This window comes from Falco naumanni, chromosome 2, assembly GCF_017639655.2.
Source record: "Falco naumanni isolate bFalNau1 chromosome 2, bFalNau1.pat, whole genome shotgun sequence".
In the NCBI taxonomy this organism is placed as follows: domain Eukaryota; kingdom Metazoa; phylum Chordata; class Aves; order Falconiformes; family Falconidae; genus Falco; species Falco naumanni.
Genome location: NC_054055.1, coordinates 15,881,758 through 15,897,277, shown reverse-complemented (window position 1 = coordinate 15,897,277; position 15,520 = coordinate 15,881,758). Strand labels below are relative to the sequence as shown.

The following is a 15,520-nucleotide window of genomic DNA, read 5'->3' as shown; positions in this document are numbered from 1 at the left end:
ATACTTTATTAAAATCTTGGGCGATATCAAGCCATATTCAGAATGAGGAAGTTGGACTGTTATGCCTGTAAGGCTGGAAAGCAAATGGTGTACATAAGAGGCCTGTGCAAGAATTTATGCTATTCATAAAGTCACGGGAGTCAAACAGGACCGAGGCAAAGAGCATTTGAGATGAAAAAGGAAGGGTTACACTTGCTGGTGTGCAGTGGGTTGGGCTGGGGACTGGGCTTCCCAGCCCAGCCCTTTCTTCCTATTCCATACAAGCTTCGTTCTGTGAAGCAGATGCTGCAAGCAGCAATCCACAGAGGCATGCCAAGCAGGGTCTGCTGGTAATTGGAGCTGGGACAAACCCAGCCCTGGTCTTGCCTTGGACCCGATCTGGGAAGGGGAGGAAGGTGCCTGTGGATCTGCTGCTGTGACAGGTACGAGCCGAGTCTCATGCTGGCAGCAGTGCTCTCTCTGCTCTGCAATTCCCCACTGGCTCTTGGTGCTGATGTTCTGGGCAGTACCTTTTCTTCTCCCCAGCCGCAAGAAGGAGGCAAAAAGCCCATCTTCTTGCACTGCTGTTGGTTTTATGACCACACAAAAAAGATCATACCACAGTGCTGCTGTTTCTGTCTACATAAACATTCCTCCACCAGTCATCCCATTAGCTGTTTGTCAAAAAACAAAGCAAAAACGACAAATACAACATAGAGTTTAAAAAACCAAACTTCATTATTAATGTCTGTCAAAATAATCTGCACTTACATACAAATAGAGCAACTATTATAAACTTGGAAGATTTTGATTTAATAATCTGAAGCTCATTAGTGCCTGGTTTCATTAGCTTGCACTGTGCTAGGCACTTAAAAAACACAGTTCATACCCTTCGTGTGTTTTGACCTGAACTTACAGCCCGTTCTAAATCCTGTGTCTACCAGAAATACTTTGCAAACAGCACACACTTTGTACAGCAAAATCAAACCATAACAAAGCCATTCCTGAAGTGTACGTGCTTCTCCTCATTTTTGGACTGACACAATGCCACTGCGGAACTGGCTTGCTTTGTTGCTACCTTCCGAGTGCGAGCAGAGGTGTACATTGAAGAAGAGGAAGTGAAGGCACACGCCCCTTCTTCATTTGCTTTAGTTTTTCCAGGCGCTTTTGTGTGAAATAGTTAATTCCATAAAGCCTTACATAACTGTGTAATGAAGAGGCCAGGAAGACAATGTAATCTTTGTGCTGAAATCCTTTACATCAGTGTTTTCTTAATCTCTCTACAAGTACTTACTATGTTTTGGACCCACTGATTATTGTAAAACGCAGCTTGCTTCTCCAGCAAGTTGGCAGCGACTTGGCCACCTCCGGGGAGGCGAGGTAAACAGTTTTAGTTACTAGCTAGCATCTAAACTAGCTAGGAAAAGTTAATGATCTTTAATTGCCAATATCAGCCTTGGTAGTTCAGGACAGAAGTGTAAGAGCTGTTAGCTGTGTAAATATTCCTTCCCCCTGTCCTAGATAAATGGCACCGTTTTCACCAGTGATGGGTGGGTAGTGGTCTCCTGGATAGTGTAAACTCCCCTTTAACTTATTTGAACTGTCTTCCAAACTTCTCTGTGATCACGATACATAGCTTGGAAACAATGCTGTCACTCAAACAAAAATGACCTACAACAGTATCATCATGACGTGGTACTTATATTTTTCGGTGGAGTACGATGGAGAGGTTCTGCAGAAGTACTCTGTTCATGGGATGGATATTAATGGCTGTAAGCCGATCATTATACAGCATATGCTATGTCTCTTCATTTTTATCCTATGCTGTGTGCAGGTGAAGTCAGTTCCCACATTACAGCTGCTTTCATGGATTATCCTGCAAATATCAACTACTTCATATTATTTTGATGTCTCTACCTAATCTGTTTTGGTGGAAGAGAGTCATACAACCTACTTGTATTTTCAGGAATCAGAACAGTACTGGCTGTCAAACTCGCCTTGAATTAGCATGGTGTTACATTTACACTTCTGCTGTGCTGCGGTTCGCAGAAGCTAATGCTCTGGATAACTCCTACTTAAAGATAGCAAGCAAAAAGGTGAAGAGTCAATGCAGAAACTGATTCCTAGGTTTGGCAGTCTCACCAGTTTGCACCGTGGCCCCGCGTAAGTCATTGTCCTCTCTCTTAATTTCTCTCTCTCTAACAGGGAGGATAATATCTGTTATGGAAGGAGGATCTTAATAGCATTTATAAAGTGCTTTGAAGATAAGAAATGCTGTTCAGGTACTCATCAATTATGCTGCATTCATTGCAAGACAATTAGATCCACGATTCAGATTTGGTCACCTCATTTCAGGTTTGTTAAAAAAATAATGAAAGATCCACTGAAAAGAAATGCTATTACAGTCTTTCACTAGAAGAAACATTTAAGCTAAGTATAGCCAACTTAACTAGAAAACAAGAAATAACTGTGGGACAAAAAATAGAGGTGTCTGTATCCAGTCCCTAATATATGGAAAATGATAAAAATAAATGTGCAATATGGCCTCTGCAAACTGCCGGCTTAACTTCACACTTGGCAAGCTGGAAATTTTCTAAGTATGCCAGTTCTGTGCGAAAATCCATTTTAAGAGCTAAGTCACAGACAGGGTCTACATATCATACATTAAACGCTCTCTAGTAACTGCAGAGCAGTAAGTCTGCTTACAGCAGGTTCAAGTACTGCCTCCAGTTTGGTTGCCTTCTGAAAAAACTACGTTTTATTTAGCAGTTTTAGGTTTGGGGTCTTTACCATTAAGGCAGGCCTTTTAAGATGTACACAGCGGACTGCATCCTCAGCTGGCATGACCTCCACTAGCTTCACCCTCTGAGTTAATGATAAGCTTATCTCTGTTGCCCCACTTAGAAAGATACAGGATGTATCACAATCCACAGCTGACATTCTCAAACTTGAAGAAAGGCAATTGGAGAGTTTCATCCTACCTCATTTTTTTCTTCATGCTGAAAGCAGCATTAAAATCTCCATGGCCAGCCTATTTGCATAGTTAAGAGCTATCTTTATTTCAGGTGCTAAAAAGAGTGCTACCAATTTAGTGCTTACGGCTGCAGGGCCGCTTAGAGATTGTATCTGCAACTGTTGTGTTATCTCTGTGGTCTCTGTATGACATAGTGAATGGTCTCTGCCACTGCATGTCCGATGAGAAAACCCAGGTAGGTGGAGCCTTTGTTCAACTATCAGTGCTCTCTATGCTGGACACTTCTTCAGGTACAAGCAGAGCCAAGTCCTCCCCATTCCAGCTTGTGCACAGAAGCCAGCTGTAAGACACAGATAAGACAGATATCTTTAGCTGAGATAGACAGTTCCGTATAGCATGCTGATTCAGCACCACCACACACACTCGATAGCTCCGTTACAGCCATCTTGTGTGGTACAAAGCTGGTGGCACAAAGCTGTTGACGCAAAGCTGCCGACGTATCTTAGTAAACAAAAGCAGTAGCAGTGCAAGTTAGGCAATATTACTGCTGTGTTTGCTAAGTATGAAACTACTTGCCTGATTTATTACAGACTGGAACAACTATCCTTTCTGCTCTCAAACAGTAACACTGCAGGACACTCAAAAAAGGGTTTTAAAGAGACGTTACTCAAAGGGTGGGATATCTGAGACAGTGATGACAGAAGGAAAAGCAAAATCAACTTACAAAAATTTATGGTGATGGTGGACTACAGTCCTGATTGCAGGATGGACTGATGGTAAATATCTGTTACTTTTTGCACAGAAAGAGTGCTTTCTTAATGAATTTTCTCTGCCATACAGCACTGAACTAAACTAAAAATACTACTTCATAAGTATTTACTGGGCCTTTGTTAATATAACTGAATTCCTCCATTTTTTGTTACTTTACTGAAAAGCATTCTCCACTCACACACAAGGCCCCTTCAATTTGCTCAGGTCTGAGACCCACCACTACCTTTGTCTTAAGTTACTATTAGTGCAGCTTCTCTGAATAGACTGTGTAAAACACTGTAGTGGGGCAGGCAGAGACTTGAAATTATGTCAAGTGTTTGAAATCTACAGTGTTATCACTGCCCATTTAAAACTTAAAATGCAGCTGATGTAGAGATAAAAGGTGACTGAGGTAAAATCTAAGCATTAGGAAAAGAGATACAAGTCTCCAGCAAGAGTTACTACCCTCTTAGAAGTAGCTTTTTCTCTCCTGAATATAAATCTATCTAATGAAAAGTGATCCTTCTGTCGTTTAGAACTATGTTCCAGCATCCTAAAAAGACATCTTTTCTACTGGAAATAAGGTAAAGTGAACTTTGCTTTTGTGAATACTTATGAATAATGATATTTCGCTGTCAGCATTACTAGATGGTCACTAGATACAATTAGATGCAAATACTATAGAGGTATATTTTTAAACATGTCTAGAGATTTATTCATACTGGCCTTAAAAGTTAGGGCAGATCTTTTATGGATTTTAATAGCTCTGGGTCACCAGGTACCCATGACCAAGGACCAGAACAGATAGCTTTCCACTGAGTTCACTGGGTCATGTTTATAACCCTCATTACCAATTAGAAGAGCTCCAATACTGCAAAGTTCAACTCATGCCTTTCAAGTGATCTGTTAACTTTTGTTCTTTGTGAAAGGCTCTCCTGTAAGAAAGACGATGTAAAGGTCCCAAACCAAGGGAAGGCACACACATGCAGTCAGGGGTATGGTGTATCCCACTAGTAGCACATTCGGGGCAAATTTCAGTTTGGGGGAGTTAGGTGACAAGTTCACATCACGGAGCTGAGGGCAGATAGCTGGATCAGGGCCAGAATGGGATCGATGATGGGAAATCTCCAGCAAAGGTGCAGGGGATAGGTGCTGAAGAGAGCAAAAGTGTGAGACCAGAGCTACTAGAGCACACTAGAAAACACTGAAGTTTGAGAACTACTGCACTAAACCGTTCAGTTTCAACTCACATCAAAACAGAAATTACCAGCAAAAGCAGTCAGAAGCACCCTCTTGATCCATACTTACCATAGGGCAGCCAGCGGAATTACACAAAGGCCTGCCGATAGGAGGAAGCTGAAGCCTGAAAACCATGCAACCGTAGCTGCATAGAGAATATTAAAAACTGAAAGTGAAACAGTGCCGGTCACAACTTCTAAACAGGCAATACAAGCAAACACAGCACCTGCCAAAAACAAATGGATGAATTACAAACAAAACTAAATAAAACTAAAGCCACTTCCAAATACTTAAGTTTTTATACTTGTTTTGAAAGATTTACAGTACTTCAGCAAGTACGCAAGTAACAAGCATCTGAGTATCATACGTCTTTGCTACGGAAATGTATTCTGTGGGGACTCCTACAAAAGACTTGGTTTTTAAATGAAAAACAAAACAACAAAACGATTTTGCTGATGGGAACTATTTTTCTTTGATACTATTCTGCCACCATACCACATGAAGTTCAAACTGTTCATGCTCACTAAGCATTCCAATTCTCCTCTCAGTTTTCACTCTTCCCTTTCTTGTTTCTTCTTTCACTGATCTTCATGCTTATATACGGAAAAGGCTGTGATCCAACAAAGACTGCTGGTTCAGCACTTAACCATCTCCTCATTTTTGAAAGGAAAGAAACAACATTTTTTGCACTGAACTACCCATTGGGGTGGCAGTCTATCACATCAGTGTCATGTTGAACACATTTTCCAAAGCTGCATTCATATTCACAGTACCAGAAAAAAAATCACAACAGGTAAGCAGAAAACTATGGCAAGAGCCAACGTGATTCCTGCATCAAACTACTGAAGTAGCCAAAACCCTGAAGAATGCCCAGAAACTGCAAAAACAGAGGTATATGTTAGCATAGTTAAGTACAAATATATCTTCGGTTTAGTGTAAAAAGATAGATTTCTTAGAAAATAAAGCCAAACAACTCAGGAGAATACTTCTAGAAAGTGTATGCTCCCCAAAAGCAAAATACGGAATACTAGAGCCACATTCTGAGGCCTGACATGCCTTTTTCTGTGTTCCATAAGGAAAGGACTTAGAGAAGTAATATATTACATTTTTTGAGACATGTTTAAGTAGCCATAGGCACCTGTGAAGCTGGGTACACAGCTCAGGATCAAAGTCCAATTGTTTTCAAGTGCTTTGAAGGTTGACCACCTACTGCTTACCTTTATAAATTATTGTGTGACAATGACTTAATAACAGAAATGTATCTTTCTCTGCCACGTCAAAATCTTGTGAATGTAGAAGCACTTGTGAAATCACATTGGTATAAAAATTGAGCATTCCTCTACTTCAAGTTCCCCATGGTCTTTATTTTTAGAGCAGTATCTCCTTTGAAGGTTGAAACTTGCAATAGTTTTTAAACACAATATTGTTTATATTAAATTCAGAATTAAAAGCCATTAATATCATGACACAGGGTCATATTATACAGAACTTGAAAGAAAAGCAGTCTTAAAATACCAATACATATCTGTTTGTTTAAAGGTAATCTTGCTGCATCTCTGTTCTGAAATATTGTATTAATGCGTTGTTTAAGAACAAATTCTACTCACCCTGTTCACCAGTGAGAACCACTTTTGATAGCATGGATCGGAGAACAGGAACAGGCATAAAGCAGAGCAAAGACGGCACTCTTACTGTAAAGCAATGAATCAGTCATGAGACAGTGAAGTAATAAAAATCCAAGATTTTACAAATACATTGCAAATGAATTAGTCATATGCTTTTGAATGCTCAGTTCCCCAAATAATAAAAGGCAATAGAAAAGTCAAACTAGAAGTGCACGGAGACACAATTATCTGTTTTTAGATAGAGCACAGAGAAATTAATAAATCAAATATATCTGTATGGCACTAAAATATATCATAAGCAAGTAATTCCATTCTCTCTCCACACGCTTAATCTTTTAATTAAACCCTAAATCAGCCTGACCAACCTTCTGTATTTTACCTCTCTATGACCCTTTCAATATGGTACATCCAGCATCTACCAACTGCACACAGCAGTATTGTCATATATATTGTTGACCATGAAACAACTGATTCTGAACTCACCTAAAAACATGAGCAGGGTAGTTTTGGCAAAGGCAGCCATGACCATTCCTCCAATGTAAGAAAATATCCCAATAAAGACAATATATATGTCTTTGAGACACTTGGAAAGTAAATAAACTCCTAAAAAACTGGTCAGAGAGACAGAAGTGAATGCAGCTGCTCCATATCCAATGTACACTTCATTCCAGCAGAGTGGCTCGTCCAGTTCATAGAGTGTAAAAAGTGAACTCCCACCAAACATAGTAAACAAATATGTCATAAATGTAAAAAGTAACACAATTATTAAAATTCGCTTTTTATAAGGGGCAGTTTTAAAAAGCATGTACACTCCAGAAAATGTCTCTCTAAAAAGTTCTTTACAGGATGCTGGTGCCTCATGCTGCAATTCAGATACACCTACTGTATCTTCCAGGAAAAATATAATATAGATAATATTAACAACATGAAGCAGAGATGCTGTCACAAATGTCCATGTAAAGCCTATTCCCCTTAGAAAGTAGCCAGATAACAGTCCTGCCAGTCCAGATACAACTCCAAAAATCAAATCCACCACAGCTATTCGCGTTGTTTTCTGCTTCTCATCATGACACACATCTGCTATAAAAGCAAAGCCTCCCCCAAGGAAAGTTGCTATACTCCCAAACAGTCCAGTAACAAATGCAACTGCAAACAGGATAGAAAGTGACAAGGAAAAATAGGATATTACAGTGAGGCAAATATTAGCAATCATAGCTCCCATTGATGGTAAAACTAAAGACCTCTTGCGTCCCTGGCGATCCCCATTAGCTACAATGACAAAGGCAACTATAAGGCTGGGAACTGCCCCAGTTAAGTCCAACTGCATATTAAAAACAGAGGCTTTTTCTTGAACTTCCTGCAAAGAGAAAACAAAAATAATTGTAAACACTATAATACATTGAAAAAAAAATGTCTATAATAGTATCACACAATGATTATGCATGCAGTATAATGAATAGCTCAGCACATGTTTATAGACTATAAAACATACATACAAAATAATACATAATAATTTTATAAGATTATATGACATATTATGCTGTAATAAAATACAGTACATTACTGTATGTTTATAAAAACTCATTATATTACAGTAATCACTAACACAAAGGAATTGCATGTTCAAAGACTCCCACTTTTGTGATTTTACCTTCAGTATTTCTCAAACATCCCTTGTTACATTTTTAGCCAGAACTTATTTCTTAAGATACAGTCTTATAGCACTCTTAACAGGGAAGTTTCAATGGAGACAAGAGAACAATCCCTTTGAACATGCATTTACAAGAGCTGGTGTTTACACTGTAAGTATTTCCTTCAGTACAGGCTACGACAGAAAGACAGGGGGCCTATTTTAATCTTTCAGAAATCAGTAAGTCTTTGATTGAGGAAAACGCCCCATGCTCCCTACTCACAGCAGATAATTTTTCCTCCAAATAATCCTACTGCGAGGATTACAAGAAACAATTCACTGACTAGGACATTGTGCAAGTAAATGCATGAGCATTTGCTCTGACATCCCAGTATACAATGCTAAGAATAACAACAGCAACCACAATGTGAAACACAGGATTAAAAATTATACCGACTCATAGATATATAAGTAATTTTTAAAACACTGCAAAGCTCTGGGTTCAGAAACTGTCCCGATCAGTGATGTCTCTCTAGACACGCTACAGCAGGTATTCACATAAGGAACAGCAGCTAACACTTTGACAATAAACTGTAAATACCCATTATGGGGAAAAATTCCAAGTTCTTTTTAACACAAGTATAAAAATCAAATTTAGCTGAAAAACAATCAAATAACAGAACATGAATGGCTGCAGAAAAAAGAACAGAAGAAAAGTTAATAAAAAAAAAATATCTTGTTATGAAGCCAACTTCTAAATGATGCTCAGCAAGTTAATTCAGATCTTGCTTTTAATGCACAGATGCAGGCTGGACAGACAGCAGCCGCAATAGCCCTCGCAAAGACAACCGCCTGATCAGACAGAAGAGCAGCAGGGGAAAGGCAGTAACTTCATTCGCACAAACCCTTCACACTCTGTAAGATAAACTTTCAGATGCAGAGAGTAAAGCCACTCTGAAAGGTCTCTTGAAGTTTTCTGAGGTATCACACTGACTTGGGCAGGGGCTGCACTCTTCAATCAGTAGCAGGTACAGCCGTCTAAGTCTTCCCAAGCCATTCTCTGCCTGTATTCAAGCCATCTATATTCCACACTTCAGGTGTTTCCTCTAACATAATCCTCATGGAGTAGCATCCAAAAGATGAAAAAACCCTAAAATTTCCAGGAATGTACTCTGGGCAATTTTAAAAGCTGCTGAATGCTTATTTATATTTACAGGCAAAGACCGTGAGTTTCAAGTTCAATCTCTTCCTTTGTTTACAAGATAACAGGTTTTATTGCAAGAGGAAAACGGAACTGATCCTGAGGCCCTCAAGGAAGGCCCTCAGGGAAGGCCCTCAAGATCCGCAGCACCCTGGAGTCTTTTACTCTTTTCCCTTATGGTGTCTGACTACCTTAGGATTTATGATGCCCTGTCCACCGGCCAGCACTGTTGTCACCCTGGAAGGGTCAAAACCACGAAAAGTTGAACAAGATGACATGAAAAATTATATTCTCATCTTTAACTCCTCCCCTGCTGACAAAGAAAATTCCACCTAGTTGGAGGCAATGCTTCTTTACTAGGATCATCATGTTCAAAGACATGAGCATCAAACAAATGCTAATGCATCAGAAATAAAACCAGATGTTATTATATATCATCTCAATCCACATTAACCATACAGTACAAATATTATCGCCAAACCACAATGAAGTGTAAATCTGAAGGAATAAAGCAGCAAAGACCTGGGTTTCATTGTTTTGGAAGCAGTCGTGCAACATAAAGAACATGGCTCACATCCAGATACTACAAATGACCATAACCTTGCTGACATAAATGACTTCTTGTCTACTGACAAGAAGACAGACAGACGTACAGGAAAACTCCATCTAGAGTGTAAGGCACTTGACTGTCTACTTTATATTTTTATAAAGTCAATGCAAAGGAATACAGAAAATAATAAGTCAAACCCTTAGCTGCTTTAAAATCATATTATCTACTAAATAATCAATGGAACTACAAAGATCTGAAGAGAAAGGTTTTTTAACCTGCAAATTCACTCTACTTTGAAAAAATGCTCATGGTGGACAGAAACAGTTCTTAAAATTACAGATTTCAAAATTAAAAGACTGAAGAAGCAACTAACTTATATAAGGATTAAATTAAGAGAGAAGTGTAGTGCCTGAGGCTGAGCAATGTACAGCACGTGATAAACTGACAGGCTCATAAAATTAGAAAAAATCACTGAGTAGCAAAGGAGAATGCACAGATTGGAAAATAAATAAACTGGATGATGAATAATGTTTAATGATTAAAAATACAGCTCTTTCTGAGCTTAAAAAAAAAGGGAGGATTATCCAAGTCAGTGATTGGAATGCTTCAGCTTGTATTCAAATAAACTTTGGACTAATTTTATTATAAAATGAATAATTTCCTTCAAATTGTAAGAAACAATTAATCTAAAGGCTGCAAAGACTATCCATTTTGAACTATGTTCTACTTTTTTGCAGACTCCAAGTAATTTTTATTTTCAATTTCCTTTTACATTTTCCTCTGAAATAGGTGAGATTAGTGTAAAGTGTCTCCATTCTCAGAAAAGGACTTCCACTAAATTAACCATTAAGGGAGGTGTTCTAAAAGGTAATGCCAAACAGGGCCTGTAGGGAACACTCCTGACAGCAAAATTTACAGAATGTGTAAACCTAAGTCAGTTAGGCTGGTCTTGAAAAACCCAGAACACCTATTTCACATATCATTAAGAAAGGGCTTGCGACCCGAGTTACTGGATCTACTCTTTGGCCCATACACAAGACTATTACTCAGCCCAGAGACTGGGTTCTGCTAAAACAAACGCGTGTTTTGAGCATTTACCATTCTTGTACTATGGTAACAAGCGTGGTATCAAAATGCAGGCAAGACATCCAGACAAGAGCATAATTGTCCAAACGCTCACGCCTTGCTGGCAATCATTGAAATGGACGAAATGGAAATTTGGCAGGAAAGGGAAACAAAGGAGTTATGTTGGCCACTTAACTACTGTCTTGAAGGATTCATGTTCTCAAATATCAGGTTAATTACACTTTGGAACCCTTATACCAAAAGCCCTGTCATAAGTGAATTCACCACATCAACCAGAGACGCTACCCAAACTTCAGCTGAAATTAAACACTCTGCTTCAAGGTTTTGCAAAAATAAATATAAAGTCTTGTGTCCTGAACCACATGTGATTGCAATTTTGAAAATCAGGTTGAATTTGGGGGGTTTCTAGCAAATGCAAAGTCCAGAAATGTTTCTGAAATGTAAGCTTCTTGATGCGCTCTGCAGTTAGAACTGTATGCACCATGTATTTGCTCCTTTCTTATACCAAAATGCCCACACAGAGCACCACCAGAAAACACTTTGGAGGAGTAACACACAAGCATTACTCAGACAATAATTGGTTTTTAGTTCCAAATCAATTCCAATGGGTGGCATACATTACCTTCCTCAGCTGATGGGTCAGCCCAAAAGGCATGCTGGACTACAATTCCATTGACCTTTTTTACTTTCACATTTTTTCTAAGACCAACTTCTGTCACATGACAGAGAACCTACTCCACACTAAAGATCCCAAACTATTTCTTTGATCATCTTCAATGGAAGCACATACCAGCAAAAAATGTTGGTTTTACATATACACAATGTATATATAAATATATATGACAGATGAGACAGATAAGCTCAGGTGTTCAGTCTTGTGCATACACAGCACATCAGAGACTCAAATCTGGGATGTGAGCAAAAATTTCAAGTGCCACCTTTTCAGTAGCGTAGCGGAACGCCAGCTGACTATTCCTGTAACTCCATCTTCTGTGTAATTTACAGTCCAAGTCATCTACTTTTCTGACTCTACAGCAGTTTCATGTTCCACTTAATCCAATCTAACTGCCTGTTGTTGCCAAGGATGATTCTCTTGCACCTCTTCTGGAAATGTGTTCCCTCCACCATCCCCATGTTAGAGACAGCAATCCTGTGGCCACAGGGTGTGTCAGAGCAGTGCACTTGCCTCAGAAAAACACCGCCACTCAAAAAGCAACAAACTCAAAAGAAGAGATGAGCTTTCCGTTGAATCAAGTGCCCTGAGCAAATCCAAACCGTAACCTGTAACTGAAAACCTGTGAGATGCAACACACGGGTGGAGAAAGGAAAATGCAGTATGATCATCTATTCTGCTGGGAGCCCATAGTCAGCTCTGCTTAAGTGTAGCATTAAAACTGCACTGGAAATGCAACCAAAGAGGTTCCGATCAATGCCCAGCTATCCAGCATGCCCAACAACGAAAAGGTGCTAAAAACGTAATTGACCATAGGATGCTGTCATCTTGACACCTTTGTAGTTCAACAAGGCTGACTAGCACTCTGAATGGTGAACCATCAGTTATATTTGATTGTGCAAAGCTCGGTTAATTTTTTTCGTGTTTCAAAATTACATATTTTTTTTTATTTCAGTTCTCCCCATTCCTCATTCTTGTAATTTCTCTGAAACAAGTGTATTCTAAACCACATCTTATTCCTATGGGATGTTTTCTCAACTTTACATCGTTACAATGAACACTGGAAGCTGCAAAGCCCACCAGGGGCTCACAACCACAGGCACAAACCTCACTTCACAACTGAAGGCACAAACCTTCAGCCCTGCTCGCTGTAATGTCCCTGCTGTAATGTCATGTCAAGGCAAATTTGGGCCCAACCCTCCAGGGTGATTTTCAGCTCCTGCTTAAACAGGAATTTATCTCGGCATCCTCCTGGGAGTCAGATCTTTGTCCTTCAAGCACTACCAAGCACCCACCACGCTACGCCAGAGCAGCGCGACAGCGCAGTGACAGCGGGGCCACCGAAGTGCCGCTGTCCCCTGTACAAAAGGTTAGGTAAGGTTAGGGGAAAGGGTGTCACCCCGCGACAGTGGCTCTGGGCAGCACCTTTACTTGCAGCTGTCGTTATTGTCCCCCTCTTACCTTCTCCTTGATGTATGTCGGGCTACTTTTATTCTGTTCGCAGTAACTGGCATTGCTGTCGCTGACGAAGGTGGAGTTGTACTCGTCCTCCCACAGCCGCCGGTAGATGAACTGCTGCACCAGCGGGCTCGTCAAGGAAGACGCAAATATGTAGACGAAAATGACGGGCTCCACGCACAAAACCTTCCTCATGTCTGGGCTGCGGGTTTAACCCTGCGGAGCGGAGAACGAAACGCAATTTACTCACTGCGCGGAAGGCAGGCACCCGGCCGGCGCCCCCCCCGGGGCTGCCAGCAGCCCCTGCCCGCCCGGCCCGGCCGTGCCCCCGCCCGCTGCCCGCCGAGGGGAGCTGTGCCCCGCCGAGGGGAGCCGTGCCCCGCCGAGGGGAGCCGTGCCCCGCCGAGGGGACCCCCGCCCGCCGCCGCTCCCCTCCGCCCCGCACCGGCCGCCGGCGCAGGTCACGCAGTGCCTGCTGTGCGTGACACCGAGAGGCGGGACGGCGGGGACAGCCGCGTCCCTCACCCAGGCGCGTCCCCCCGCCCCCCCCGCCGGCCCGTCGCCGCCCCCCCCCCGGCCGCCCCGGGGAACGAAGCCGGGCGCCGCCATCTCGCCCCGCCGTCCCTCAGCCGCTTCTGGGCGGCGGGCAGAGCGCTGCGGCGGGCGGGCCCGCGGCCTGGCGCTGCGGGCCGAGCCTGAGCCGGCGGCCGGGCCCCGGGGAGAGGCCCCCGGCGTGGCGGCTGGCCGCGGAGGGCTCGGCAGGACGAGGGGCCGCGGCCTGCCCGGCGGCCGGTGCCGGGGGCAGCCCTCACCCGCGGGGAGGAGCAGCGCGGCCTCCGCGGGGCCCGCAGCCGTGCCGGGGGCGCGCGGGGCTGCTGCCCGGGATTACGGCAAGTCAGCGCTTTCGCGGTGTCGCCGCCGAGCTGTCGCTGCGTGTTTACCGGCCCAGAGAGTTTGTTTGGGCCGGTTACGCAAGGACGCTGGCATCGGCGGCACCGTTGGCCTCGTTTAACGGCGACGCGGAGGGCCGGTGCCCGTGCGGGGCTCGGCCCCGCCGCGGACCGGGAGGTGCCGGTGCCCCGAGCTGCCGGGGGTGCCGCGCTCAGCGGGGGGCGGTTAGCGGCCCTGTCACAGCCGCCCCGTGCCCCCTGCCGCTGGGCTGTCAGGGTGCGGGAGGGCAGCATGTGTTGGCCACCGGCTGGTCTCGGGGTAAGGCCTCATCCTCCCCGCGGCTGACATGGCTGATGGTGACTGCGGTGGCCTGCGTGGCGGCTGGGGCTGCCGACGTATGCCGCTCTGCCAGAAAGGTGATGCTAGCGCAGATGCACAGGGTCGTGCCGTTCAGTGTGAGCTTTGCCCGCCTTGATGTACATAAACAACAGGGATCAAGGCCATGCCATCGGAGCTGTGAAACTGCAAGGTGTGTTCTCTTGTGCAAACTGCCCACTCACTGGTGATGGCTGCTCTCTGTTCTCAGGTGGGGCAAACACCACGGCACCCCTGCGCTCTTCTTTCTCTTTGGTGCTCTGTCACCTTAAGACACCGAGTAATGATTCTGGCCTCCTCGCAGGTGTGGTACAGCAAGGGGAGGTGGTTGCTGGGAGTCCCAAAGGACCTCCTCTCAGTCTTAAATACTGTTTTTCAATGGCAAATACAGCAAAAAGGCATATTTGCCAAAAGCACATCAAAACTTCAGTGGTTCCCTGATGTATTTTTTTCTCTTAAAACAAGAAGTGCAGTTTAGTCACGTCATGTGTGTTCAGTTCCTTCATAAACTGATTTGAAGCTAGACTAACTTTAACATGGGTCATAGGCTCTTGAATAAAGCTTTAATTTGTTTCACTGGCATGTGACATGTCATTCAGTCCCAAATCTAGGGACAACACTGGCCTGTCGTGTCTCAGCATATGATCAACCCGATGTACAAACAAGCTCAGTGGATCATTTACTGATCGTTTACTTCTTCAGATGGTGAGCTTGTTAGGTCTGGCATATAGGCCGGCTCACAGAGACACGCAGACAGACAGACTGATTTAAAAACAGTGCAACTCTGGCCTGAGATCAACTGTAGAGACTTGACCTTCTCCTCGACCTAAAGTCTGATTCATGCTGTGACAGTATTTTGTCATAAGGTAAAGCAAAAACAATCATGTGACGGTGACACGCAAATGGGCTGCTAGGTGAGAGGGGCTGTTTGGGTCACTCAGTGAGCTGTTAACATTCATTTGGACATGGTTAAAAAGGGATTTTAAGCCTGTGGGAACTTTCTGTTACTCCACAGGGGTATTGGCCAGAGCCTGATTAGGTTTCTTGCTAGGTCCAGCTGCGCGGAAGAGCATGTTGCTCATGAGCACA

The 15,520-nt window shown here is 43.0% G+C and overlaps 1 protein-coding gene across 5 annotated transcripts; it reads right to left on the bottom strand.

The window, feature by feature from the left end:
* Nucleotides 1-693: 693 nt before the first annotated feature.
* SLC46A3 (solute carrier family 46 member 3) lies at nt 694-14,209 on the bottom strand. 5 transcript variants are annotated; one of them, XM_040583394.1, is made up of 6 exons: nt 13,978-14,209; nt 13,169-13,381; nt 7,051-7,924; nt 6,550-6,633; nt 5,012-5,168; nt 694-3,293 (listed from the first exon to the last, which is right to left on the bottom strand). In XM_040583394.1, the coding sequence occupies exons 2-6, from the start codon at nt 13,358-13,360 to the stop codon at nt 3,206-3,208; spliced, it is 1,395 nt and encodes a 464-aa protein (XP_040439328.1). In that variant the 5' UTR covers nt 13,361-13,381; nt 13,978-14,209; the 3' UTR covers nt 694-3,205. The 5 variants fall into 5 exon arrangements, with proteins under 5 accessions (XP_040439328.1, XP_040439327.1, XP_040439329.1 ...); XM_040583393.1 differs by lacking the exon at nt 13,978-14,209 and adding an exon at nt 13,611-13,712; XM_040583395.1 differs by lacking the exon at nt 13,978-14,209 and having other exon boundaries at nt 5,012-5,087; nt 13,169-13,483.
* Nucleotides 14,210-15,520: the final 1,311 nt, after the last annotated feature.

Coding starts and splice junctions, on each gene's coding strand:
- SLC46A3 (XM_040583394.1), bottom strand. CDS start 13,360: ATGAGGAAGGTTTTGTGCGTGGAGCCCGTCATTTTCGTCTACATATTT. Junction 6,634..7,050: donor TACCCTGCTCATGTTTTTAG/GTGAGTTCAGAA, acceptor ATTGCTTTACAG/TAAGAGTGCCGTCTTTGCTC. Junction 5,169..6,549: donor GGTTCTCACTGGTGAACAGG/GTGAGTAGAATT, acceptor TGTTTTTGGCAG/GTGCTGTGTTTGCTTGTATT.